General features: G+C 51.7%; 7 protein-coding genes across 7 annotated transcripts; 5 read left to right on the plus strand and 2 right to left on the minus strand.

Moving 5' to 3' along the window:
* Window positions 1–1606: 1606 nt before the first annotated feature.
* On the plus strand, window positions 1607–2067 carry PFLUO_LOCUS7200 (uncharacterized protein; the record flags this gene model as incomplete). The annotated part of the gene is made up of 2 exons (XM_073784818.1): window positions 1607–1686; window positions 1740–2067. The coding sequence occupies 2 exons, from the start codon at window positions 1607–1609 to the stop codon at window positions 2065–2067; spliced, it is 408 nt and encodes a 135-aa protein (XP_073641235.1).
* Window positions 2068–2904: 837 nt separating this feature from the next.
* On the minus strand, window positions 2905–4948 carry PFLUO_LOCUS7201 (uncharacterized protein; the record flags this gene model as incomplete). The annotated part of the gene is made up of 3 exons (XM_073784819.1): window positions 2905–3150; window positions 3213–4081; window positions 4135–4948. 3 exons carry the CDS (start codon window positions 4946–4948, stop codon window positions 2905–2907), a joined length of 1929 nt encoding a protein of 642 aa, XP_073641236.1.
* Window positions 4949–6397: 1449 nt separating this feature from the next.
* PFLUO_LOCUS7202 (uncharacterized protein) lies at window positions 6398–10007 on the plus strand (the record flags this gene model as incomplete). Its single annotated transcript, XM_073784820.1, has 3 exons — window positions 6398–6542; window positions 6606–6760; window positions 6813–10007. The coding sequence occupies 3 exons, from the start codon at window positions 6398–6400 to the stop codon at window positions 10005–10007; spliced, it is 3495 nt and encodes a 1164-aa protein (XP_073641237.1).
* A 5878-nt stretch (window positions 10008–15885) lies between these two features.
* On the plus strand, window positions 15886–16218 carry PFLUO_LOCUS7203 (uncharacterized protein; the record flags this gene model as incomplete). The annotated part of the gene is made up of 1 exon (XM_073784821.1): window positions 15886–16218. A coding segment is annotated over one exon (333 nt), but the record flags the coding sequence as incomplete, so codon positions are not given.
* A 1698-nt stretch (window positions 16219–17916) lies between these two features.
* Window positions 17917–19331, plus strand: PFLUO_LOCUS7204 (uncharacterized protein; the record flags this gene model as incomplete). Its single annotated transcript, XM_073784823.1, has 2 exons — window positions 17917–18028; window positions 18088–19331. The coding sequence occupies 2 exons, from the start codon at window positions 17917–17919 to the stop codon at window positions 19329–19331; spliced, it is 1356 nt and encodes a 451-aa protein (XP_073641239.1).
* Window positions 19332–20872: 1541 nt separating this feature from the next.
* PFLUO_LOCUS7205 (ER-derived vesicles protein erv46) lies at window positions 20873–22312 on the minus strand (the record flags this gene model as incomplete). Its single annotated transcript, XM_073784824.1, has 3 exons — window positions 20873–21815; window positions 21874–22054; window positions 22120–22312. 3 exons carry the CDS (start codon window positions 22310–22312, stop codon window positions 20873–20875), a joined length of 1317 nt encoding a protein of 438 aa, XP_073641240.1.
* Window positions 22313–22966: 654 nt separating this feature from the next.
* PFLUO_LOCUS7206 (poly(A)+RNA binding protein) lies at window positions 22967–25201 on the plus strand (the record flags this gene model as incomplete). The annotated part of the gene is made up of 3 exons (XM_073784825.1): window positions 22967–23383; window positions 23579–25108; window positions 25160–25201. 3 exons carry the CDS (start codon window positions 22967–22969, stop codon window positions 25199–25201), a joined length of 1989 nt encoding a protein of 662 aa, XP_073641241.1.
* Between the last annotated feature and the right edge of the window lie 449 nt (window positions 25202–25650).

Here is a 25650-nt window from a genome sequence, read left to right on the forward strand (position 1 = left end):
AGGCACAGCTAGTGTGTGTTTTGGTTCTAATATCCGTCAGCATGTATTGATTCGCTCTCTATACTCTTTGTGTTCACGCACGACGTAGTGGTGGTGGTTGTTATAGGAGCAAGCAAGGATTCGCAAAATTGGGTAGCTGTAGGACTGTCGCGTAGCAGATCCACCACGAGTTCCATCACAATACATCCGAGAGTTGCATCCTCACCCGAAACTCTTGTATGGAGAGACGTTGCAAGGATGCTTGTCGGCAATGCCAAGCTTAGGAGGCTCCAGAGAAGCTGCATGATGCACAAGCAAATTAATATCAAGTGTGGTTAGCGAGAGCAGTCAAGCTTAGTGGAAATCTAGAGAGGTAGTGACACGAAACAAGGCTGGACAGGATGCTATGGACTATTTTATATTTGGGAATCGATCAATTTGTGTTTGTATCAGTCGGTCTGAACTTTTTGCAGTAAGAAATGCTACTAATCCTACCGTATCCCTACTACAATCCCTTGGATGTTTCGTCCACCAATACTTGATAAGATGGTGTATCAATAATAATCTCGCGAACGTCCTAGACCATTCTGTGGCCTAACTGGAGAATGTACCGTCGGTTACAGTAACAAATACACAAAATATATAGAGTTAATTGTAATTAATCTGCTGGACAGACATGTCAATGCTTGGATATTAAAGTACCTACATATAGCGTCCTCATCTCAATTAGTATGTTTATAGTATGTTTAGCCAACCATCCGTCAAAGTAACTCTTCCCTGGGTGCTTGTTCATGGCAAGTACACCTGCAGCCAATGGCCTTGCAATCTTCTGGTGCACGAACTGATTCGGTTGGAAGCTGCCTTTACGTGTCGCCGTTCGTTGAATGCTATGTTTTCAGATCAGGCGGCCGAGAAAGTTAAAAACGCGAGGAGAAACTTAAAATATGGGAAGAAAGCCTAATTTGTCTTTTCACACTTCCCCCAGTCCCCCCGTACAAAATTCCTCTCTTGTAAGTTGCTAGTCGGTACTGAAGGCTGCATTCTGGTGCAATGTGGCTGGATTTTTGTAGTCAGGCAGACATTCCTCGGTTATCCGCCCCAAGAAATCGTTCATACGTTTTGACCAAAGAGCCGTTCCAGACATATCTGTTACGAACCCCCTGTCGGCCGCAACTACCTGAGGGATCACCAAAATCTGACCGGGGAAGCGCCAGCCATGTCACGTGTATGCACCCATCCCCAAGCACCACCCGGCGACAACAAAGTGAATAGTATCTGCATGGCCTTCACGCGAGAGTATGACTCATATTAGCGAAGAGACTCATGCTACACCTGTCACTTGAGAGCTTGCGCCCGCAAACACCCTACTCTAGAACGTGTGACGTCACTATTATGGTCCGCTATGATCACCGTTTTATATCATGAAAAGTTTGGTGCAAGTCGAGTCCCATGTCGTCCCATGGTTGAAGAACCGAATAGCTGTCATACACATGACTAGGCATTGTACCACCTATTATTATGTAGTGCTTATCCCCCGGTCTGAGAAGTGCTTCTCTGAATGTTAACGCATTTATTTTCTACATTCTGCCAAGTATCTCCTCGGATTCAAACAGTCTATCACCTCAACATGGCCGAGCAATCGTTCGAGATTCAAATTGAAGATGAATTAAAGTACGATATCCGTATTGAAAATTCGGCTATTGCGAGGTATTTCCCTCTTCCTTCTCCTTGAAAACTAGCTTGTGCTAAGGTATGAACAGCGGCCAGTTTTACAGAGAAGGCGATCAAAGCGACATCCTAAGCTCCGACGACGTCGATGACATGGTTATTCGCCATAACGGTGGAAGACGGTCTATCTGTATTCGTGGAGATAGGGACTCCGTGAGCGAGGCTCAAGGAAGCATCGATCTCATTGACGATATCACGGACGCTAGAATTTGCTCTCTAGCCTGGAATGCCTCAATGCAGCCTGGAAAACGGAATGAATTCGAGACAATGAACCAGGATAACAGGTACACGGTTGACGTTGGCAATTGGAGTAAGTCTGGGGCAATGGGAACGATCCCTGTGACTATTAAGCAGACTTGATATGGATATTTGATATTGCACGATGTTTAACTGGTCTCTGTGAATGAAACACTTGGTTCGGGTCTAAGCGCCCAAGTTTGACACCGTCTTACTATGAGGATTGTCTGCACTGTAGCGGTAGCATGAAGCTATGCGACGAATTCGTTTAGAAGATTAGTCACTTCAACTATGACTAGGAGCGGCTGGCGATATGCGTGTTATGAAACGTATGATCCTCGGCATACCCGAGTACCTTAGTATCTTTGGAAAGAAGCGAATAGAAGAGTTACATAGGCAGTTGGTTACCTCCTTCCCCATGCTATATTTTGCTTTGCCTTGTGCATTTTTGGAAGTATCTGAATGAAGCAACAACTTTGGAATGCAAATCGACCCATGCTTGAGAGGGATTAGTAGACCAGCAGCTTAGACTGAATCTGACGGAGAGCATGGCCTAGGACTATATGCGACAGAATGATCAGTTATCCTAGAAACGATTTGCTGAAAATATTAGCCCCGTTGATTAAGGTAGGAACATTCGAAAAAAAGAAAAGAATTTATGGAAATTGATAAATCAACACAATAAGAAGAAATACCATGGATATGCAGGTACCTAGAAGTCACAGGACTATGTTCAGCCTAAAGACAAAAAGAAAACAGCGCAAGAGAGAGGAGAGATCCATAAAACAGCAAGATGTAGAAACAAAAAAAACTTGCCATGGTAGCAGACCGTGGCACTGTACAATCCCGATCCCGAGTCTCTAAACATCTTGCTTGCGTCGGCCGTTCATTCACTGTATCATATCGCATCGAATCAAAAAGCCTATGGGATGCAGTAGCTGTGAAACAAGAAAACTGGTCTCAGTTGTCAGTGCGCGGACAAGCCGAGGGACAACTGTTCGTCAAATGAGGAGCACGGTAGCTGCGAGAGAAAAGAGACGAGCCTGGATTAGCATCGAGCCAGGCGGAAAGCTCCTCGTCTTCGAGGATGGGATCCAAATGAGAGGGTGCAGCAGGATTAAAAGACTTTGCAGCGGTGGGGATACTGATAGGGGAAGTCATTGTGGATTTGTACTCGGGAGTTTTGTGGCTGTCCTCATAGTCGACCTGAGATATATCAGAACGGAGGGTGCTAGCCACTGTCAAAAATGGAATAAAGATCAACTTACTTCAAAGGAATTGTTGGCGGCAATCGGAAAACCTACGATTGGGACTCCTCCATCCAAATCATCACAATCCTCGTCGTCCTCGGGCCGATCTTTTTCAACGTGGGCGGCAATGAAATCCTCCCATTCGGTATCCACAACGTGAACGGGGTTAAATCGGCAACGCTGGAAAGGTCTTTTTAGTACCAGTTTCCTCTCACTGCCGTCAGCACCCCAAACCAAAGTTTGATGGGGGAAGTCCCAAGAGATAGCGTCGTCATCCCTTCCCAGTAAAGTGTCTTCATTAATAAGGGCCTGCGTCATAGCACGGTTGGCAGCTTCGAGATCTGTGAAGTACTCTGGGTTGTGTATTCCTCCCGATGGAGTTGGCGGAGGGCGTCCAGGAGGTTGAATATGCGCGTCCCGAGGAAAACGTAGGCTGGCCATAAGATTGCAAAAGTCGATCTGGGTAGCATTGGCAACGTCAACTCCGTATATGGTGAAAAGGCGAGTCACATCATAAAAGAGATGCACGGCGGGGAGGCCACGGGCCAACGACAACCACTGCGCAGTTCGCACCAACAGCGTTAGGATTTTTGACTCGTAGGTAATTGGAGCCCATGGGTCTCCTAGATCAACGCCCGGTTGGTGGGAAACCTTGACGGTAGGCGGGGGTGTGCTGATAGGAGGCAGGAATCCGGCCTGTTGAGCAGCGAAAGGGTCTGTCTGGAGGAGGTGGTCTCGGTAGTGCTGGTGGAAATCGGTGAAGTGCATCGGATCTGGAGGATACTTCTCCCAGAGCAGCGTTCCCTTGCAGGTGTCCAGACGAAACTGTTTGAGGCTGAGAGCTTTGCGAGGGTCAGCTGTGGAAGACCCCGCGCAGTGGATGGTGTCTGGACTGCGTCAGCGATTAATCATTCGAGTCAGCTGGATGGTTTTGGCTTACAGTTCTTGTGGTGGTCATAGAGTGACTCCTGCAAGTGTATCTTGAACCTAGCGATGATATCCTGCGACGCAGCAAACTCGGGTTCCATATCGTCAGCTCGATCCGTTCGCAAGGTAATCCAGTAAACGGGCAGGGAAGCATCGCGCACGGGCGCAACCAGATCCCTCAGCATCCGTAGCTCAGCAAACAAAAGAGATTCGTCAGCATGTTTTCTTGCTAGGGACGACGGGCGTCTAGCATGCAGCGTGGCAGGTTCGCGATAGCGCGGATGGCTCCACTCATAAGCTCTTCCGACGTTGCGCAGCCTGTCTTCATGGAGCACCCGGTCCCGATGTGTGGTCAGATAGTTTGGAATGCCGTCTGCCATTGACTTCTGAAGCCGGACGTAGTGGGCGAGGTCATCGTACAACAGCAACAAAAGCTGCTCGTACGATCCCGGCAGGGCGGCATGCCGCAGGTGGGGAATCCAGGTTGCGATGAATTGTGGGAAGGTACTAAGATCAAACCCAATCCAGAAATTGGCGACTGATTCCAGGAGAAGTTCATGGGTGGCTTTGGAGCAGTCAAGTGGGCGAGCGATGTCGAGAGGAGGAATCGGGATGGGGATCGAGGAAGAGGTTTCGTCCATGTTAGCCTCTTCGTTGCCCTCGTCCTCGTCCTCGTCATCAGCTTCGGAAGCATGGACTGGGGTTGGGGATTCATCGTTTCGGGAACAGCTGAAGGGCATCCAAGAGCCAGGATCCCCGGTGACCGACTCCTCTTCGTCCCAGGAAGGCCCTGTGGAGAAGTCTTGCGAGGAAGACGACCTGTCCATGTTGGCGCAGAGAGCATAGAGGGTGGTTGGGAGGGGGTGAGGCAAACAAAAGAGAAACAAACAAGGGGAAGTGGTGAGTGAATACTGGGATTGAAGATGTTGTTCCTGCCTGGGAGTATACCTGGGTTAGGGTTTTGTGACTGCCTGAGGCACCAACGGCAGTCCCGATCGCGATACCCACGGAGCCAAGAGATCTACGGCAATCATGATCAAGGGTGAATATTAGGTAATTATGCCCAGGCATGATTTCATAGTCGATCATCATTTATCCGGTCGATTCTGCATTGACCTCACTGGAAACAACGAACAATGACTGGTCTCGGGAACTTGCCTACCAACGGCAGTGCAGGATGTGCCTAGCGGGAGGCGGAGTGCCATTAGTGTGGCGGGTGGGAGTACGTGGACCATTAGCGGCGGTGTGGTGGGCGATAAGCTGTGGCGAGTCTGGGTGAAGACAACGGCAAAGAATAATAATCAGAGTTACCCCTATTCGATTATAAGCATCGACTGGGATTATTATGCCTCGTACTGTACAGTAACTATTATCCGGGCCACAAGAACGAACTAGCTACCTACTATCGGTGTCAAAGTAAGACATCTAATTATAAAGTGGAGGCCTAGCCTAGCGAAGCCCGCCTGAGACGACCAGCTGCGACGTTTTGCCGGCTGCCACGCCCATTCTTGCCGCAGCAGATGCAAGGCTAGTCTTGCCGAGACCATCCGGCGACAATGATTATGTTTTCTTCTGGCTTCCTCTCGCTGCTAAGTCCAAAGCAACAGCCCATGCCTACATATACATCGTCCATCCGTCCCACTTCCGGTGTGGCCGCAACGTCATCCACATCCACACTCGTTTGAACCCAATTTCCCTTCCCAATCTTACCGGTTCTCACTCTTTCTGTTTCGCCCTCTCCCCTTCCCTCCCTCTCTTTGTCTCTCGCTCTTTGCTCATAATTCAACGACTCTCCTCTCACCTCTCACTCCCGACGCCGCAGCGGTTTCCTTTCGAATCCTACTGTCCACTTCCCGGGCCCGACTCCACTCTCGCCGCCGTTTCGCATTGGATTCATACAAGCTATCGCGCAGGCGCGTTGCAGTCGATACGGTCTTTGTCGGGTCGGTGACACCTCACAATCGGTCATCATGGGTCGTTCGCGTGGTAAGTTGAACAATAATGTTGATCGGCCCCGGATCACCCGAGAATGGGACTAGTTCATTCGGGCTGACCTGGTGTCCCTTGCATTTCTACCAGTCTTCTCCTTCATGTCCACCTTTGGAGGGCCCAAGAATGATTCCGACCGAGACAGCAGAAAATCCAACCCTGCAACCCCCTCCCAGACACCGCCAAGGTGGGCGACTCCCTCACCCGAAACGCCTTCGCCACCGACCGACTTATCGCCAGTGGGCGCTTCTTCCAGAGGGGACGCATCCGGCTCGCGACCCGCATCCATGGTCTTCTCGCGCAACCCGCCGCTGATGCAGCAGGACGACGGTACGCCGGCCGAGCTGGCCCCGATCTTCTCGTACATCAACACCCACACGAACAAGGTATACCATGAAGGATATTTCTTGAAACTGAATGACCTCGATTCTCGTAAGTGCTCCCCCCCCCCCGGTCGCGCAGTTGTGGGGAAAGTGGGCGGCTGACCCAGCGCAGATGGCCGGCCATGTGCCGATCGACAGTGGTTGGAATGCTACGCTCAACTCGTGGGCACGGTGCTATCGCTGTGGGATGCCACGGCGCTGGACGCGGCAGGCGGCGAAGAGGTGCCTCCGACCTTCATTAATCTGACCGACGCGTCGATGAAAATGGTAAGTGAGCCACCCCGGTCATCTGCCCAAAAAACTAACCCTCGCGCGCTAGATCGAGACCCTTCCGATTCGCAACGGAGCGGTTGCGCCGTTGAAGAATGTGCTGAGTCTGTGCTCGGCCGGCCAGAATCGATACCTGCTTCATTTCAACTCGTTCCATTCCTTAACCCAGTGGACCGGGGCGATCCGCCTCTCGATGTTCGAACACACCTCCCTGTACGAAGCTTATACCGGGTCTCTCATTGCGGCGAGGGGCAAAAACCTGCCGGGGATCAATTCCATTCTGATGCCACGTCGGTTCAAGTATGAAGATTGGGCGCGGGTGCGATTTGGGGCGGGAACCCCGTGGAGGCGATGCTGGTTTGTGGTCATTCCACCGGATGAGAAGGAATTACAGAAGGCACGGAAGGCTATGAAGAAATCGGCCTACGATCGCCTAACAATGCCGGTCACGGGAAACATCAAGTTCTACGATTCGAAGAAGACCAAAAAAGCGACCCCCATTGCAACGGTGACGAACGTGTACTCGGCCTACGCTATCTACCCGCAGTCGCAGGTTTTGATCGAACAGTCGACCTTGGTGAAGCTGGAGGGACGGATCACCACCCACGGGAGGAATCAGACCTCGACGGAGGGGTTTGTTTTCGTCATGCCGGAAGTGCATCCGGCCGTGTCTGGCTTCGAGATGATGCTTCGGTTCCTCTTCTCAGCCTTTGACACTTTCAACCTCTATGGTCGTCCCACGCGACTGGTGGCGGACACCAACCACATCAAGAGCATCATGTTCGCCTTCCCCAAGCAACGCCGCTATGGCTATTTGGACATTCTGGATATCTCCACCCTCCTTCAAGCTCCGGGTAGTCAGGATTGGACCGAAGCGGAGTGGCGGAAACAGCTCAAGGAGGCAACCCAGAAACGGATCTCAACCGGCAGGAGTCGCACCAACAGTGTCACCAGTCAACGACCTCGCTATCGTTCCAGCCTTCCTCCTGTCCGAAACAGTGATACCCCGACTGATGAATCCCCTGGCCGGCCGCTTGGCCCTCCCACCGGCAAATCGGAATTCAACAAGTCTACCGAAGCCGTTATTTCCCAGGTTCCCAGGGGTGGCCTTGTGCCTCCGGCGTATCACAATAGAGGCTTCTCTGACACCGCCAGTTTCCAGGCAGGCTCCAGTCTAAAGTCTGGATATATGTTTGACAATTCTCCCCACTCGTCGTCGTCGGCCGTCGAACTAATGGAGCGGGAGAGACCCGCTGTGGCTACTATTCCGGAGCGTACCAGTTCTGAAGATGAAGGGCGCCTCGAGTTTCCAGACGCCCAACAATTCTCTGCGGTCAGCGACCTTCCGTCACCCACGCCGCCAGCTCCAGTCTCGAACCCGCCGGCCTTCTCACATGGTCCCGGAGACGTACCGTCCAACCGACCGCGGCCGTCTTCGGAAATGAGGAGGGCCAACAACCGCATGTCCCAGGCCACCCTCTCCCAGCTTGCACAGGCGGGGAAGATGGGAATCGCCGGAGCTGCTATGGGTGGAGGTGCTGCGGCTTGGGCAGATCAGCGACACCAATCCAGGCCTCAATCCAAAGATGGTCAATACCCGCAAGAGAAGAGTCTTGAAAGTGGCTATCCTCCCCAGCTTACCGCTCCATCAAACCCCTCCCTCGCACACTCTTCCAGCGACGAAGGAATTACCCTTGCGGTCCCGGTACAACCACCGCGGGTTCCGGAACATCGTGAGGGCACTTCGACCACTGCAAGTACCCCGTCCCCTGGTCCGTCTCCTCGTGGGCCCCACATCGACTCAACTGTGTCTGTTAAACGGAAGCCACTTCCCCAACGACAACTGTTCCCACAGGCGCCGCAGTCACCTGGAGGAGAGCCAAGCATGGAGGATCTTCGGTACACCCTGGACGAAGATGCGCTCAGTCGGGTTGCGCCTCCACACCATTCGCTCCAATCGCCGGTGTCACCCGAAAAGGACGAGGAAGAAAGCGTCTATGATGACGAGTCGACAACAACGCCCGACTATGCAAGCACCCACGGCTCCGTGTACAGCAAGAAATCAGTTAAGTCCACCCGGCCTCGCATGGGTGTTATGAAGACGGTGGGCACGGGGCCGACCAACCAAGACCTTGTCATTGGTGATGCTCGTTACACTCGGGAGCAGGCGGCGGCCTCAAACCCAACTTCAAACCCAGATATCCCTGCGGTGGATTTCGGGCCAACGCTTGCCTACATGCCCACAACTGGACACCCAGAAACCGCGCGGAAGCCAGAGCACCAAAGGAAGGACTCGGATGGCACGGAGAGGTTCAAATTTTCTGTGCCTACACAGCCCATGGACCCTACCCGCGCGCAATCCCGGTCTCCAAATCAGGATGAATATCGTCGGAGCATGCTTTGGCAACCTGGTATGGCCACTGGCCGTCCTGTTACCCCCGGAGGCGGCCTCACGCCAGAGCAGTATGTGCAGCAACGCGCAGCGCCCGCTCCTCCAATGCATGGGAATTTCCGTTCGTCGTCAAAAACCCCGCCCCTGCAACGGCCGGCATCGGGCGACTGGACACAACAGGCCCGTCCGAACTCACAGATGACGTCCTATCGGGATGCAAATTACCGACCTTCCTCTCGGGATGCAAACTACCGACCTTCTTCTCGGGGCGCCAACAATATGATGAACTACAATCACAACGAGATGTCTTCCCATCTCTCCGCTCGTGAACAAGAGCATGTGGCGCGCATGACTGGATCCTCGTTCTTCAATATGTCCAACGACAATCAGAGAACACAGCCAAACACGTCAGGTCTGGTGTCGGCTATTGACGCCCGTGAGCGGGAAAAACGCGCTTTGAAGGAAGGCATGTCCAACCAAATGGTTGAACACGCCATCAATCAGCGCCAGCAGCAGATGATGCAACAGCAACCGCCTTACCAGCAGCAGCAGTCGTTCCAGCAATATCAGCCATACCCGCAGCAGCCATATATGGGACTGCCACCACAAGCCGGCTCGATGTACGGTTCGCGCGCCCCTCAGGAGAGTTTGTACAACCTCCCCGCTGCCAGCCGCACCATGGATACTCTGCTCCCAACGGCCCGCCCCGACGAGCCCCGACGTCGATCCTGGTACGGACAGCTTCATCCCACTGGCCAGGCACCAAGCATTTCGCCATCCTACCAGCAAAGCCAACCTTACCCGCCCCAGCAACCCGGGTACTACAATAACCCTCACACAATGCATTCGTGAACTGCTCTCCTTGATTCTCCATTTTCATTTTTCAACTGTCAAATCATTTTCGATCCTTGCTCGTCTATGTCTTCTTCGCTTTGTTACATGGCTGCTCCTGCATACATATCCTCATCGCTTTAGACCTAGATATACACTCACCTGTTCTTTCCTTATGTATTTTTTTGTGGCGCTCATTTCCATAACCCCTGCTCTGGCCTTTTTTTCTTTTGTGCATCGCGCATCAGAACGGAGTTACAAATTCGGTCTGGCGCGATGGTCCTTTTTTCTTTTTTTCTTTTTTTTTTGGAAATGCTGCTTGCCTTACATATGTACCAGATGATGCCTAGCAATGCTTGGCTTGCTCTTTCCGTTTTAGTGCTCACTGCGTGCTCCCTGAGTAGAACTGAACACGGCGCTGAGCGCCCTGATCCGCTCACAGAGCCTGACATAATCACGATGGTCCGCTCACTGAGCATTTACTGACCGCTTACCTAAGCGGCCTGACCTACTTAGTTAGACAGAGCCGAGCCTCAGGGAAGAAACTCGCGGAGGGAATATTCAGAATGATCAAAACACACCGAATTAAATGTATGTTTAGTGCGATAACTATCATGATAAGTGTTGCCCGTAGCTGAGAGCGTGAGCATGTTGGCTACTAAACCCTAGTTGATCAGCGCTAGTCAATTCACGCAATTAAATACACGCAGCACAAACCAATACCCTGAGACTCGAAGCTCCTAGGAACAGAATCAATTTACTTACATTCCTAGGAGCCTAGATATTTATTCAATCACGCTAGATAGTTATATGCCGTAGTCCGGCTCTAAAACACCGTAAGCCGCCTAGCCTACGTTCCAACAAGCGCTTTCCTACACAAAACGTTCAAGCATGTATGAAACGAACCCCCCCCCCCCCCCCCGCTCTTCAAACCTAGCCTGGCCGTATGGATACCGGGTCGACTTTAGTTTTGTAAAAATTCCGCATCGCGAGCAAGCATCTTGAACGTGATTACTCATCTCTTTCCCTAGACTACAAAAGACTTTACTCACTCCGGACCCAGTTGGGGCCAGCATTTCCAATCCGAGTGGAGAGCGCATGGTCATTGCTTCACTATAAGACTTTTGACACTCCTAGTTCCGAGCATGTGTTAGAGACTGACATGAGGTATATACGATCAGTAGAGGACGTGGACCCACATAGCTTATCTGGGTTCCCCTAAACGCGAGCAAGCTCTCTCCCTTTCTTCCTCGCGCTACGTCTTGTATCTCGAGTCGACTATAACTTTCTTAATAATGATTTTCATTTGGAAGACACGCTCCTCATTCAACGATACGTGAGACTCTCACAGCATGCATTGGTACACCTAGGCCACCGTTACCTCCAATACTGCGAATGCGACAGACCTAGCAGCCCCTACTACCAACGGATATCTTGCTATGGCTTACTTCGTAACAGGTAAATTCGAAATCAACTTCTATCTTTTGCTCACCAAAACTATCCGAGACCCTTAAGCTAGCCTATAAGTAGAGGAAGCTGAGCTTCGTTTAGAACGAGTTGTGGGGGTCACGCCCAATTCTCCCCACCTCGGCATAGGTTCCAGAATAAGTCTTGGTGCAAAAACATAGGAGCCAATTTCGAATTTCCCTGCCTCAGAATTGATTCGCACGCCAGATTGGAGATGGACTCCTGATCATGAAGTAGAGTGGCCTGAGATCATCAAATTGAGGTCAACTATATAGCGAACACAATCGCGTTCTGCTCTGTATGCATACCTTCAAACCATATCTCCACCCATAAAATTCCGACCTTTTCTGGGCCGTCGGTACAAATTCATGTATTGCGTGCACCTAGCGAAAGAGTCCCAAAGAGCACCCTGGCGTTCAGGGATTGACGAGGCGGGTGCCTGAGGAACTCTAGTCAGTGTTGGAATTGAATGATTATGGACCTAGCAAGCCTTTAGATGTGCAAAAATCAAATACTGTGCCTGATTAAAGCAGATCCTGAAGTTGTGCAACCCTGGAGGTTTTTACTTATGTCTTTCATTCGAACCGAGAAATGAGGACATCAACTTTGCCTCTGTAGCACTGAACAAGTGAAGCCTGGTGGGAGCCGAAGCACTCATCTTGGTGCCCCCGGTATATTGTTTGCTTCAGGTCTCGCCGGGTCCAGCCAGCCCAGCTGACAGCAACGTCGGATAAAATTTGTCCCTCTGATTTTCGGAATTGGTCCTGAGTTAACGAGCTAGTCTAGGATAGTCAAGGTATATCGGAACGGCGACGGTACGAATTCCGGAGCATGTGTGCAAACTCCTCGTGACTAAAACTCTTCCGCACGAATGGCTTCTCTGCCTCTGTCCGGGGAGCACGAAAAGGTGATAGGGCAAGAAATATTACACGACGCACGCCTATTCACAATACTGCAAACGATATGTGGCAATTACGAAGCAAAGAGACACATGACTGAATTGTTCTCGGGAAGTTTTGTATACACCAATCGCTGTTCGTTGTGTGTAGGAACAGATACATTCTGCCGCCAAATATGCTTAAATACAAACATAACTATCCAAGCAAGGACCCGGACCCTGCTTAAAACCTCATATCAAACATACCCGCGTGAGCCTTTGGGCTCGCATTTTGAAGTACGCAACTCCTAAAATCGGTCGGGCATCTCTTTCCTGTACTGGCGATCGAGATTTCGGTTTGGTTGGTGGGATGACATTCTGCAACAACGCGTCTACCTCATCCTAGCGGAGGGGGCAGTATAGTCTATGCCCTGCGTGCAGCGGCTTTGGGCCTATTCGGGCCATATAGGGCATGATAGCCCATAACAGCTAAAGCCCCAATGGCCAAGACACCAAATAGATAGGCTGGGCCAAGAGCCAGGACGCTGAAGATATTCGAAGGCCCTAACCGGCTCTTGCCGAATGCTAGACCACGGTTTGGTGAGATATTGGCAAAGTAATAGAACCCCACATTGGACCATCCATCCATCAGCAAAATCCAGCCAATCCATTCAGCGGTCGAATCAGGGAGATCAAGATATGTCAATCCTAGTGCAGAGACGATAACCATGAAGCCATTCGCCGCGGGACCTGTGTGGCAACGTACCCAGCCGGCTTCGCTTCCGGGGAGACTGAACTTCAGGACGTAGCCAGGGATGAGCTCAAAACCTCCAAGAATATACATCTACAGACCAACCCCTCCCAAAAGCGTGGACAGAATCATCCAGGAACCATGACCAATCATGCTCCGTCGCAGTGCAACAATTCTTGGGGACTTCATAGCGAGGGCTTGCCGGGCGGGGGAGGGGTAATGTTAAACCACGTGCAAGGAGATCGCGTTGGGATGATCGTAGCAGGAAGGGCCGAGAAAGAAAGGGTAAGCCACGAGGGAGACAGAGAGAAAGCACAAAAAAAGAATGTGCGGGGATGCAGGGGCAATATAAAGCAAGCAGGCGGAGGTGAGGTTAGAGGGCTGACCCCAAGTTACAGGGTGCAGCTCAGTCAGAGGGTTGAAAGTGGGTCCGCCAGGGTTACCTAATGGCATCTAACCCTATTAGGTTTAGACAAAATGTCATGTGACTCTTGACCAGTGGTAACCCACGAAACCCAGCTCTTCTCCTTCCACGCTTTCTACGCACTTCCTCACCCCTATTCTTATCACGTGATTGAGGTCCTACGTGCTGATATGAAGATATAGTACTAATCAAGCGATTTTATAGAGAATGGCGCCCGTTTTCCAATAGAATATTACAGATTTTGCTCAAACCTAGAGGTAGGAAAAGGGGGAGAGCGCGTGCTACCTTCTAGTACTCAATTTTCTAGGCTTAGAGTGCTCCGACGCGTGTTTCTATGAGAGTGCGTACACGCCTGCGTGTACATATTAAGGTAGGTAATTAATAGATGTTCTGGTATAGCAATATGCGCTAGTATTTTTGGTCAGTCAGAATGTTGGAAGACCTCGGGCCAGGGTTAAGTGGAGACCACGAAATTCGACTCTGGCGGACCCACCATCAACCCTCCGTGTCAGCCGTACACCCCCCAACTTAGGGCACAGGAGCTTGTGATCGCTTTGTAAATCGCATGCAGCTCATTGACCATGGTGATGGAAACGCGGGGACAGAGGAGAAGTTTGCGGAGGTCCAGATAGGGGCCCCACATTTTTTGGGTCCGAACAATCATCTGCCGTATGACCTTCAACCTAATACGCTACGGGTCAAGTCAAGGGAGCGAGCGGAATACGAAGCCGACATTGATCACGGAACTCGCTTCCGCGCTGATCGTAATAGTCCTACGGAGTACACTTCATCTAAGGCCGAAGGTTAGGGGACGCTACGGAATGTTCACCGTGGTGGCTAAGGGCTTAAAGAGACGTCATATTTGTCAGGAGTAGTTCTCAATACCCCTGAGTTGGTGGTTTTACGGATTCGGGCAATAGAGGCTCGCAGGTAATCTTTGGGTGCGACTCAGTATTTTTCCAAGACTGATCGCTGGCCCCTGGAACCCAGGTGCCAGCGAGGTATTTATGTACAGGCCATTTACCCCGCTCATCTATGCGTTTCATACATATGATCAGTGCGCAGCGGTGAGGCAGTATATACCTTAGAGATCAGGCATGCAAGCGCAGTATAACGTCACAGTACAGTTTGTCCTCACATTATTGTAGTAGAGGTGGACTATTGAGGAAACTTTAGGCGCATTTATCTTCTAGGAGACTCGGCAACTTTTCTCATGCCATCGTTGCGTATTTTAGGTACTCTCTTATAGATGCAACATAAGAGAATTGTATTTGCGAATAGTTTTAAATCTATTAAATAGCTATGGTTAAAGGAGCAATCAGCCCTAATTTCTCGCCTGACGTTCCATACCTTCTATAGTATGGTATCCAGCTCTTAAGGCTTCACCATTAGGACATCGCCTTAGGATGACTCGTGCAAGAGCCGGCGGAAGGCAGCGGCCACCGCCCTTAACAAGCCTATAGTCCAATCGTATATGCCAATTATTGACTTAGAGTCAACGACGAGTATCCGAGAACTATTTACCGACAGCCAAGGAGGCCCGAGAGACATTAACCCTATTCCATACTTCCAGCGATTTGCGCTTAATACTAGTCTGACCCTCAACTATGGCATGCGGATTGACGGCAATGTTTAAGACACCTTACTATAGGAGATTGTTGCTATAGAACGTGGAGTATCAGATTTCCGGAGCACGAGTAATAACTAGTAGGATTATATCCCGTTGCTACGCATATTTCCTACGATGAATCAAGAAGCTAAAGATTTCCGTGTCCGCCGCGATAAGTACCTGACTCATTTATTAAGCCTACTCAAGTAGAAAATCGTAGAAGGGACTAACAAACCTTGTATTACTAGGAACATCTTAAAGGATCCTGAGGCCAAGCTCAATGATAGTAAGTCATCCAACTTATGTTGGCAATGTCTATCCTATAGTCGCTAATACGTCACTACCAGCTAAAATCAAATCGCTCTATTTGACCATAGTCTCAGCCGGTCTAGATACGGTTCTAGGCAACCTAGTCATGGCTTTGGCATACTTGAGCTCCAAGGATGGTCAGCGCATCCAACAGAAGGCATACGAAGAGATAATGAAAGTCTACTCAGAAAGCGACGCGTGGGACAAATGCCTCGTCGAAGAGAAGGTGCCGTACATCACAGCCCTAGTCAAAGAAGTCCTCCGTTATTGGACTGTAATCCCGATCTGCCTACCTCGTAGGAGTATTAGAGATATCAAATGGGGTTCTACTATCATTCCCGCTAGCACCACCTTTTTCATGGTGAGTTTGGTACACTTACCCACTAAAAAGTCGAATGTGAAGGCTGACCCGTGCCATTGCTGGCTCTTAGAATGCTTGGGCTGCTGACTACGAGCTCTTAGAATGCTTGGGCTGCTGACTACGATGCCGACTATTTCTGCGAACCTCAGAAATTTATACCAGAGCGGTACTTGGACAGTGTAGAGAATGCTGGAACGCCCCACTACGGCTACGGCGCAGGCTCTCGCATGTGTGCCGGGTCGCACTTGGCTAACAGAGAGCTCTATACGGCCTTCATCCGGACAATCACAGCATTCACTATTCACCCGCTACAAAATCTAGCAGACTCTCCGATCTTGGATGCTCTCGAGTGTAACATGATTCCCACGGCACTCACAACGGAGCCTAAGCCGTTTAAGGTCAGATTCAAGGCACGGGACTCTGTCGTTTTATAGCGATGGATTTCTGAAAGCCAGGAACGAACCCAGGACCTTTAACAATGGAGGAAGTTGCGACGGTGTGATATCTATCTGCATGGGAATACGCAGTTTTCGAGTTCGAGAACCTTATCTGATTATGCGAAGGTCGAAGAAAGTGCCACGCTGATAGATTAGAACCCGCAAGGCATCGCGGATATCATTATTTAGTAGATATCGGGTATGTAAAACGTCCAAGAAATCGTAAAGCAGACGGTAGCATTGCTCACAATTCACCAAAATTTCCCGGTGTGCGATTCACGCATGCCATGTTAGGATGCAAAAGTATTAGCCGACTTTGCGCTTATCTTAAAAGCACCGCCTTCATAATATATCGTAGACGTAGCGCATCTTAATGATTTCCCTATAGAAAATATGACAAAACAGACCTAGTTTATGTTTGCGCCAAGGCGCTAAATGTCACGTTTAGGCCTCGCCAAAACCCGCCCACTGCCCAAACCCGCCCGCGAAAACCCAGCCCATGTGTTGAAATATCCCGGTTACATGGATAATAATGAGGCTGTGATCACGTGCATACTCATATACTTGACTTCTCAGTCTACTTGTATCTTACACAATACATCCAACACAACACACAATCAACTCCCTCAATAATACAAACACTGAAGCATCACTTAATATTTCAATAGGAAAACCCAACCCAAACCCACGTTTGGCGAGGTCTAGTCACGTTCGCAGGCGGGGGTCGTTCTGGGTAAGCGGAATGCTGGGGATCTACCTAACCCCGCATATTAAGTTCGCCATTTCCCCCGGATTTTCTCTAGTAAGACATTCACGATCATCCGCACACACAATTACAACCTACAACAACACGGCAAGCGAGCCCATGTCAATAAAAGGCCTAAGGAAGCTCGCTCCGCAGATGGGGCTCTGGAACCAGCCTGCTTCACAAGAGCCTTTTCCCAGTGGTCAAGACGGTGAAGAACGTGTTATCGCGCAGGGCGCGAGTTCTGCCCCCGTCATGCTTGATGAATTTCAAGTAAATGGAATGCAGATGAGCCGAGAGCTTATGGACTGGTATGAAGCAATGGGAGAGCCAGTCATTTCAGCCGCAGGGCAGAACTCGTTCCATGTTCAACAGTGGCAGTCGGCCGACAATTTTATGTTTGGGAATGGTACCGAACTTGCTTCAGTATTTAAAGACTGTTTTTAGATTAAGTGATATATATGAATGCAAATTATCCATTTCCTACTATCCACGCACTCCAAAGGCTTCCTCCAACTTGGTCTGTCGCCAGCCGCGCCAAATTCCTTCACCTGAACATGTGACGCGACTTCCCCCGCCCTTTTCCCACCCCACATCCGCCACGGAACTGGGGATACTTCGCTAGCAAGACGACAGCGGAGAGAGAAAACTTAATTGGATACAGTTAGAGGGGCAAGCTAGGAACCTAGAGAGCGGGATTTCATTCCGCGTATTCGAGCCCTGGCCGCGTGCCGCCATGTGGATCGCCCCCGCCTGCCCCAGCATGTCCTGCTACTCCACACTCATGACCCCGCTGGATAGCGGAACCATCTGTAGAACAGTTTCCCTCTGCATCCGTCCTCGGAACTGTAGGTTGCCCTGACATATATAGAACCGTAGCTAGGTGCAGAAGAGGGGTTGCTTAACGATACTATTGTTAGGGTCTATCATAGACCGCGGAAGAATTGCAAATGACGCAAGTTATCGAAGCCGATTATGTGGTGGCAGGTGCCGGCGGAGTCGGTATGGCGTTCGTCGACGAGATCCTCACCCACTCCGACGCGACTGTCGCGATCATCGACCGTAAGCATCGTCCGGGCGGCCACTGGAATGATGCCTATCCCTTCGTTCGATTGCACCAGACCTCACCTGCTACGGCGTGAATTCTACTGAGATGGGCGGTTACAGCATCGATCAGGTCGGTCTGAACAAGGGCTGCTACGAGCTGGCCAGCGGCAGCGAAGTGGTCGCCTACTTCGACACCGTGATGCGCAAGCGCTTTCTACCCTCCGGGCGGGTGCGTTTCTTCCCGCTATGCGAGTACAACAAGCAGAACAACACCGCCGTCTCGCTCACCAGCGGTGTAACACACGAGTTCCGCGCCAAGAAGAAGTTCGTCGACGCGACCTACCTGAACGTCACGGTGCCGTCGCAGCGTGAGCCAGATTTCAAGGTGACCGGCGGCGCGCACGCGGTGGCCGTCAACCTGCTGCCGAAGGTCATTTCGCAGCACCAGCACTTCGTTATCATCGGCTCTGGCAAGACAGGCATGGATGCAGTGCTGTTCCTGCTGACCAACGGGGTCGAGCCGGAGCGCATAACCTGGGTCATGCCGTCGGACGCCTGGATGTTCAGCCGTTTCGATGTCAATCCGGGCCGCAAGTTCAGCGATCCTGTCACCAAGTACGTTATGGGCCTGCTGCAGGCTGCGCTCGAGGCCGAGGACTACGACGACTACTTCAAGAAACTCGTTGAGCGCAAGCTGGTGATGCAGCTGGATCCGGCGGTCAAGCCTGGTCGCTGGCGTTGTGCCACGTTCACCCCAATGGAACTCGAGGAGTTGCGCCGCGTGAAGAACGTGGTGCGCAAGGGCTATGTTGAGTCGGTGGCGCCGACTGAGATGAACATGTCTAAGGGTACACATCCGGTGCCGGCCGATGCCGTGTTCATTGACTGCGCCGCTGATGGCCTGCCCAAGGTCCCGATGGTCCCGGTGTTCAACGGCAATCGCATCACGCTGCAGACCGTCCGCATGTGCCAGCAGGTTTACAGTGCCGGCTTCATCGGTAACGTCGAATGCAACATAGACGCCGACGAGAAGCGCAAGAATGAGCTGACCCAGCCCGTGCCGCTGCCCTACAAGGACTTCGACTACCTGCGCTGTGCGATCGCTAATTGCCTGAACATCTCAATCTGGATGTCTGAGCCGGCCGTTGTCAAATGGATCAACGAGTCGCGTATCGACCTGTTCAGCCCGATTCTCGATTTCGGATGCGAGGAGGGCCTTGCCAACATCCAGGCAATGGGTGAGCTGATCCAGCAGGCGGTCCCGAAGATGCAGGCGCTGCTGGATGGCCACATGCAGCAGGTAAATGGCGACGCGTAGTCGCCTGATAGGCGGCGCTATGCCTCAGGTTGTTACGGTCGGAGGCTTCCAGAAGTAGTTCAGCATGGTTTACATCATTAGGCAGCTTCGGGGATATTCCCAGCTTCAGTTCATAGTTTAGCACAATCCTACATGTATATATGGCTTTCTGCACTTTACTGCCGTACATTCGTGCCGTCCCGCGTTGTGGTTGGCCAGAGCTCCTCCGCCGCCCCACATTCCGTACCCCATCCAAAATGCCTCCCGCCGGGTTTTCCACTCCCACGTCCGCGTCTATCGTCCGATGCCCTTGATTTGGCCTCTATCCGCATTGTTGAAATTAACTGTATAACTATGCCGATTTTCACCTCCATCCGACCGTACCACATGTTGTGGTTGTACATCGCCGATTTCCCTCCCGCTTCGTAGAGCCCTATTTGTTCCATCCTTTTCGTATTTACGTATATTGTTCGTCGTACTCCTTACTATTCTTTGTCTAATGTTAGTGTCTATCCGATCTTTGCTTCTTGCGTGGTTGGGCTTTTCGCTAATGCCTACCATTTGTCTCTACTACTAACAAGAGTCCCTTTTTTTCGACTACGCGCGCCCTAACGCTATTACCTTGGTAGTTTTCATACATACCTCATCGGCTTTTTACTTCTGTCGTGTTTTCCTGTTGCTTTGGATGGATCCTCGTCATTGTAATTACAATTTTGTTTACAATATTTGAACAAGTATTCAGATTCTTACCCATGCATTTGGATGTGTTGAATATGGCTCGCCAAGTTTTCAGCTGCCAGCGACATTGAAGCTCACCCGGCAAAAATGGGCATAGAACTAGTCGAGTGGTTCAGTCGCGGAGAAAACAATCCTCCTGAATACCCTATCGTTCTGCGGATGAGTATACATTGTCATCGTACTGGCTAGGGCAGGACTGTCTTACCCATTTTGCACCGACTCTTCTTTTCGCAAAGCTTCAGGAGAGCGACGTTGGAATGAGTATTATTAGGATCTCTAATCTCATCAACGGTCTGGCTAATGAGGGTCTACACAGCCATAAAGTACCCAATACGAGCTTCATTTAAGCGAGTCGTGTCTCAAATTTGTAAATCGTCAATTTAAACGGCATAGAAAATCATTGTCTCCTTAGCCTATACTCCTAGGAACAGTATGTGACAATGTCATAAATAAGGTGATTGCTTCGGACGTCGAATATAGATCTACTTATTCTTGTTAAGGTCAGACCCTACTACATACATTCGACAAATTAGAGACAAGTCACTGACTTTATAAGATATGTCTTCATTCAAGGTGAATATCTGAATCTTTTCATAAATAAGAAAACAATGTCAAAAACAATGTAAAAAGGTATTCCCAAACGCCACGAGTGTCTGCGGTCTTTCATGCCCTAGTTTCATCGTCTGGGATAGCTGGCCGAATACAAGGACCCCTCGACTCGAGGAGTCCGTCGTAATAAGGGCCATGCTTTGGGAGGTCTAGGTCCTCAGGAGGTCTTTCGTCTTGCCTCTTTCTGACTCCATACAGTCTCTCCAGCCAATACCCTAGTTGGTATGCATCTTCTTGACGCGCATCACGCCCTCGTACAGGCCACGGTCCAAAGCAGCAGCGACGGTCAAAGTACCACCAATGATGGCGCAGACACCTGTCAGGAAACCGGTGAAGGTCTTCGGGCGAGCCTCGCGGTTGATAACCTTCATAGGGGAGATATCGTAATTGAAAAAGACACCAGGAATACCGCCAGCGGCGTGCATGCGTTCCTTGTGACCTTCCGCAGCGTCATCACCGCCCATAAGTGAGCGCTTGTGCGAAGTAACAGAGTACTGATGCGTTTCGATGCTGCCCTGGGATCCGTAGGCGAGGCCATGGGTGCCGAGGGGAGCCTTGTCGTAGGCAGTGTGGATGGAAGTAGAGAATAGAGGATCCCAGCCCAAGGGCAGGTAGGCGGTCGAGACGACCTTGACAAAATACATGAAGTTGAAGGCCGGCTGGTCTGTCTCCTGCTTCGTGTCGTCCAGCGGGTTGGTGTGGTGGTGATCAGTCCACTGCCAGCGACCCGCCAGCTCGGCAGGAAGGGCAGGACCGAAGCGGAGCTCATGGATCATGTGCGTCATGGTGTGCTGGTCCGCTGGGCTCGACTCTGGCGTGAAGTAGTTCTCCAGGTCGTGTGCGTGCATGTTCATGTTCGTGAAGCTGCGGCCTGGCGCAATGTGGAAGTTGCCCACCACCTTGTTCACCCGCAACACACCCTCCACTCGGCATCCCTCGCGTCGCTGTGCATCGATCTTATCCGAGTAGCCCTCGCGCTGGCACTGCTCGATGTTGTGGCCGTTACCAAACGCCCATGACTTCTGTGCATAGGCCTCGCGCACTTCCTCGCATGTGCTACAGCAGCCCTGCTTGATTGCATTTGGCGGCGCCAGCGCTCCACCACATTCGCCGCAGTAGTCCGGGTCCAGGTGTTTGGCGATTTCTTCGTTCGAGTGCCTGGAGCGTAGAATTAATAAGAGAAGCCCTGATTGATCCAAAACGCAGTGACACCTACAGATCCAGAGCCTGGATATCGAGCACCCGACCTCCTTCTGCAACGGGGCTGAGGCGGACCTTGTTCACACCATGCGCAACGCCCACCTGCTGCTCACCGGAGACATCCATGACGTCCAGGGTCAAAAGCTCACACGGCAGTCGGGGAAAGGTCATGTTCAAATGAATCTCCATGCGCTCGCCTATGCAGGCATATGTCAGTTCACCCTTCATGCACGCATGATGCGTTTCGATGTCGAATCCGTACCTCGAGACTTATCAACAATGAGCTCCGGCAACACCACTACTCGCCGGTAGTCGGCCCATTCTCCCCAGACCAGCCAGAAAACAATCAACAGCGAGGTGAGGGTGATGACACCTCCAGAGGTCGTGCGAATGCGAGCATCTTCGACTGTCTTGGCGAAGGCGTCCAGCCTGGTGAATCGCGATTTTGCAGGCATTTCTGCAGTCAATTGGCAAGCATAGGGCAAATAAAAGGGGACTGAGCGCAGACAGCGTCGGTGGCAACGAGCAATCGTCTATATAGGTACTGAGTAAACACGGAAAGTTAGCTGATTCATTGAACACGCAAGCTGGCCGGACGGGGGTCGGGGAGGACAACGGGGCCAAATCACGGGTACTTACCCACGCACGCCGAGAGTGACCGATTCAACTCGCAGCCCTTGCTTTGCTTTTCTTTGCTTCGGCGTCAACGTCTGCGGTGCTGCCCGGGGGGCTTGCGAGAGGAGGTAAATAGTTCCGGGTATATTGAGAGGACAGACGACAATCGCTGATTGGTGGGCCGGGGCAGTCGCGGTTGCTTAGCTAAGGACATCACGTGCTTCACGTCACTTTTTCTGTTGCGGCTCCAAACTAGACTTGATTGACTCAAACGCGCTCTTTGTCGTCCCCTGTCGGCGGCGTCGCTGCTTCATTAAAGATCTCTGCCTCTACTCTACAATACTTCTTCTTCCCCCCGACAACTGCATGCGAATTGCAAACCTTCTGTCTGCCACGAGGCGCGCAGCGCTCTGCCCGCTTCTCAACTCTTCTTTCTACCACCCACTCTCCCTCCTCCCCTCCTCGACCTTTCCCCACCGCTGGGTTTGCCCAACATGCCTAGCATGAAATCGACTCGCAGCCGCGCGGGCGGTGCTGACCGCGGCGGCATCCGCAAGCGGGGTCCTACGCGAACCGACCGCGACGGTGATATGGAGATGGATGGACCTGGCCGTGGCAAAAGGACGCGAGGCGACACCGGCCGTGCGACTGGCGGTGGCCGAGCTCAGACTCGAGACAAGACCGTGGATGCGATTCAGCAGGCGATCTCCAGCAGCACCAAAGAGTCGCAGGCAAACATCCGACAGTCGAAGGGCGCTGCACGTGCCAGCCTAGAACAGTTTCGTGTGAGCGGTTGGAAACAGAGCAAGGCAGCATCCAACCGAGACGGCGGAGTCGAAAGTCTCGTCGCATTCCTCGAACGACGACTGAACGCAATCACCAAATCAGGCCCCCGCGCAAAAATCACAAAGGTATGTTTCTACGTTGCGAGGTGGCGGTCACCGATACCCCAGCCTCGACGTCCCTGCGCGCCGGCGCTCTCTCGTTATCCTAGAAGGGCCTTCCAGCAGAATGACGATCGACACTCCCTGGCATTTTCGGGCGTTTCTTCCTTTGGGTGACTGCGGCCCCAAGGTGTCTTACACCTTGCTAACAGTTCGAACTAGTCGCGGGTTGAAGGTGACTCCCTCGTGGTGTCTGTTCGCCCCGAACTCGCAGAAAGAATGCTCCGGATCAATGGCAATCAGTTTGCAGGCATCCAGATCGCTATCGAGCCACAAACCGCGAACGGATCTTTGGACCAAGAGCTAGCTGCGACAACCGGCACCTCCGCTGCTACCGCCGATACCAAATCCAAGATGACAGCCATTCTGGCCAAGCGCTATTACCCAGATACCAAACTGCTGGACCTTTCGAAGCTCGGAACCGATCCGGATTTGCAGGCCATGGGCATATTCAACAGCACCTCAACCGAATCCAAGTTCTTCCCTGCCCTCATGAAAGTCTGGGAGATGGGTTTCACCAGTTCGGCGCAGCGGCGCGAAGCGGTCCAAAGTGTCAGCCTTGGAGACAATCAGCTTGCAAACATCTCCGTGGTTACGACTCTCTCTCAGACAATCCCGGACCTCAAGAACCTGGACCTCTCAAACAACAACTTCAAAGATATGCACTCGTTAATTGGATGGCGGTGGAAATTCCGATCCCTTGAGTTTCTTGATCTGAACGGCAACCCTTTCAGCGCGGACCCTGGCTTTAAGGATACCATGCTCAAGTGGTACCCCAAACTGCGATTCCTGAACCATGTGGAGGTTCGAACGGCGGAGGACATTGCTGCCCAGAAGAAGACACCTATCCCCGTTCAAGCTCCTTACTTCCAGGACGAATCCCAAATCGGCGAGAACTTTGTGCGTGCTTTCTTCGTCGGCTATGACAACGACCGCAATGATCTCCTCAACGGCGTATATGACAGCGGCTCCACTTTCTCTCTCAACGTCAACACCCAGGCACCCAAAGCCCAACATACGGAAACCGCTGGCTGGGACTCTTACATCAAGAAGAGCCGCAACCTTTTGAAAATCAGCCATCTCCCCGCACGTATGTCACGTACCTATGTCGGCGCAGACAGCATCCGCGAACTTTGGAACACCCTCCCACCTACCCGGCACCCCGACATGACGGCTCATCCAGAGGAATGGCTCATCGAATGCCATCCGATTCCTGGGCTCCCTGACCCCAGCGGACAGAGCGAATCCGGCGTGGGCGGCTTACTGGTCATGGTGCATGGCAAGTATGAGGAAAGCGTCGCAAACAAAGTGGAGATCCGCAGCTTCGACCGCACCTTCATCCTCGGTCCCGGCGGCGGCGTTGGTGGTATCCGAGTGATCAGCGATATTCTGTGTCTTCGTGCATACGGCGGCCATGAGGCCTGGAGTCCCGAGAATCAGGCCATTCCCCAGGCCGCCGCTCCGGCTGCGGCTCCGGCTGCGGCTCAGCCCCCGGTGCCTGTGGCCCAACCCGGAGTTCCTGACGGTTACGGTGCTCCCGGGCCCGGCAAAACCGACGTTCAGGTCCGGCAAGAGCAATTGATTGCTCAACTTAGTGCACGATCGCGCATGACCCTGCAATTCTCGGAGATGGCTCTGTCGAGCAACAACTGGAATCTGGAAACTGCCTGGCAGAATTTCGAGCATCTGAGGGTAAGTCACTATCAGAACTTTTTGGTTATTTGCGATACTAACATCATACAGGCGCAAGGCGGAGTGCCTGCCGATGCTTTCTTGCCGGCATAAACATCTTGTATCTCAACACGAACTGGACAATTCTTTTTTCTGTATTCTCTTTTCCTCATGGCTGATTGTACACTGGAATCTATCTACTTGCTGGAAGTTCATCTGGAGCATGTGTGTGGTCAATAGCTTTTCTTATGTCTTTGCATGGTTTGGGCGAAATGGAATTGGCTTTGTTTTGTAAAACCAGGACCTGTGAATTCCCGTATGCAGTTAAATCCAGGATACTTAACTAAGTAACCCCTCAATATCGCCCGATACCCTGGACTGCTCTCCACGCATCGCCGCTCACCATGACACTACACGACGAGAGCTCTCAGCAGCCAGAGCAGCTTCCTCAGGAGGACTGGGCCTTTCTCCCCAGCCTCCCTCTGTTCTCGGGGCCGACCGTTCCAACCGTTGGACGCCGTTTTTTCACCCATTCTCCCTCCACCATCCTCAAGCTGGGCACT

This window comes from Penicillium psychrofluorescens (genome assembly GCF_964197705.1).
Source record: "Penicillium psychrofluorescens genome assembly, chromosome: 4".
Taxonomy (NCBI): Eukaryota; Fungi; Ascomycota; class Eurotiomycetes; order Eurotiales; family Aspergillaceae; genus Penicillium; species Penicillium psychrofluorescens.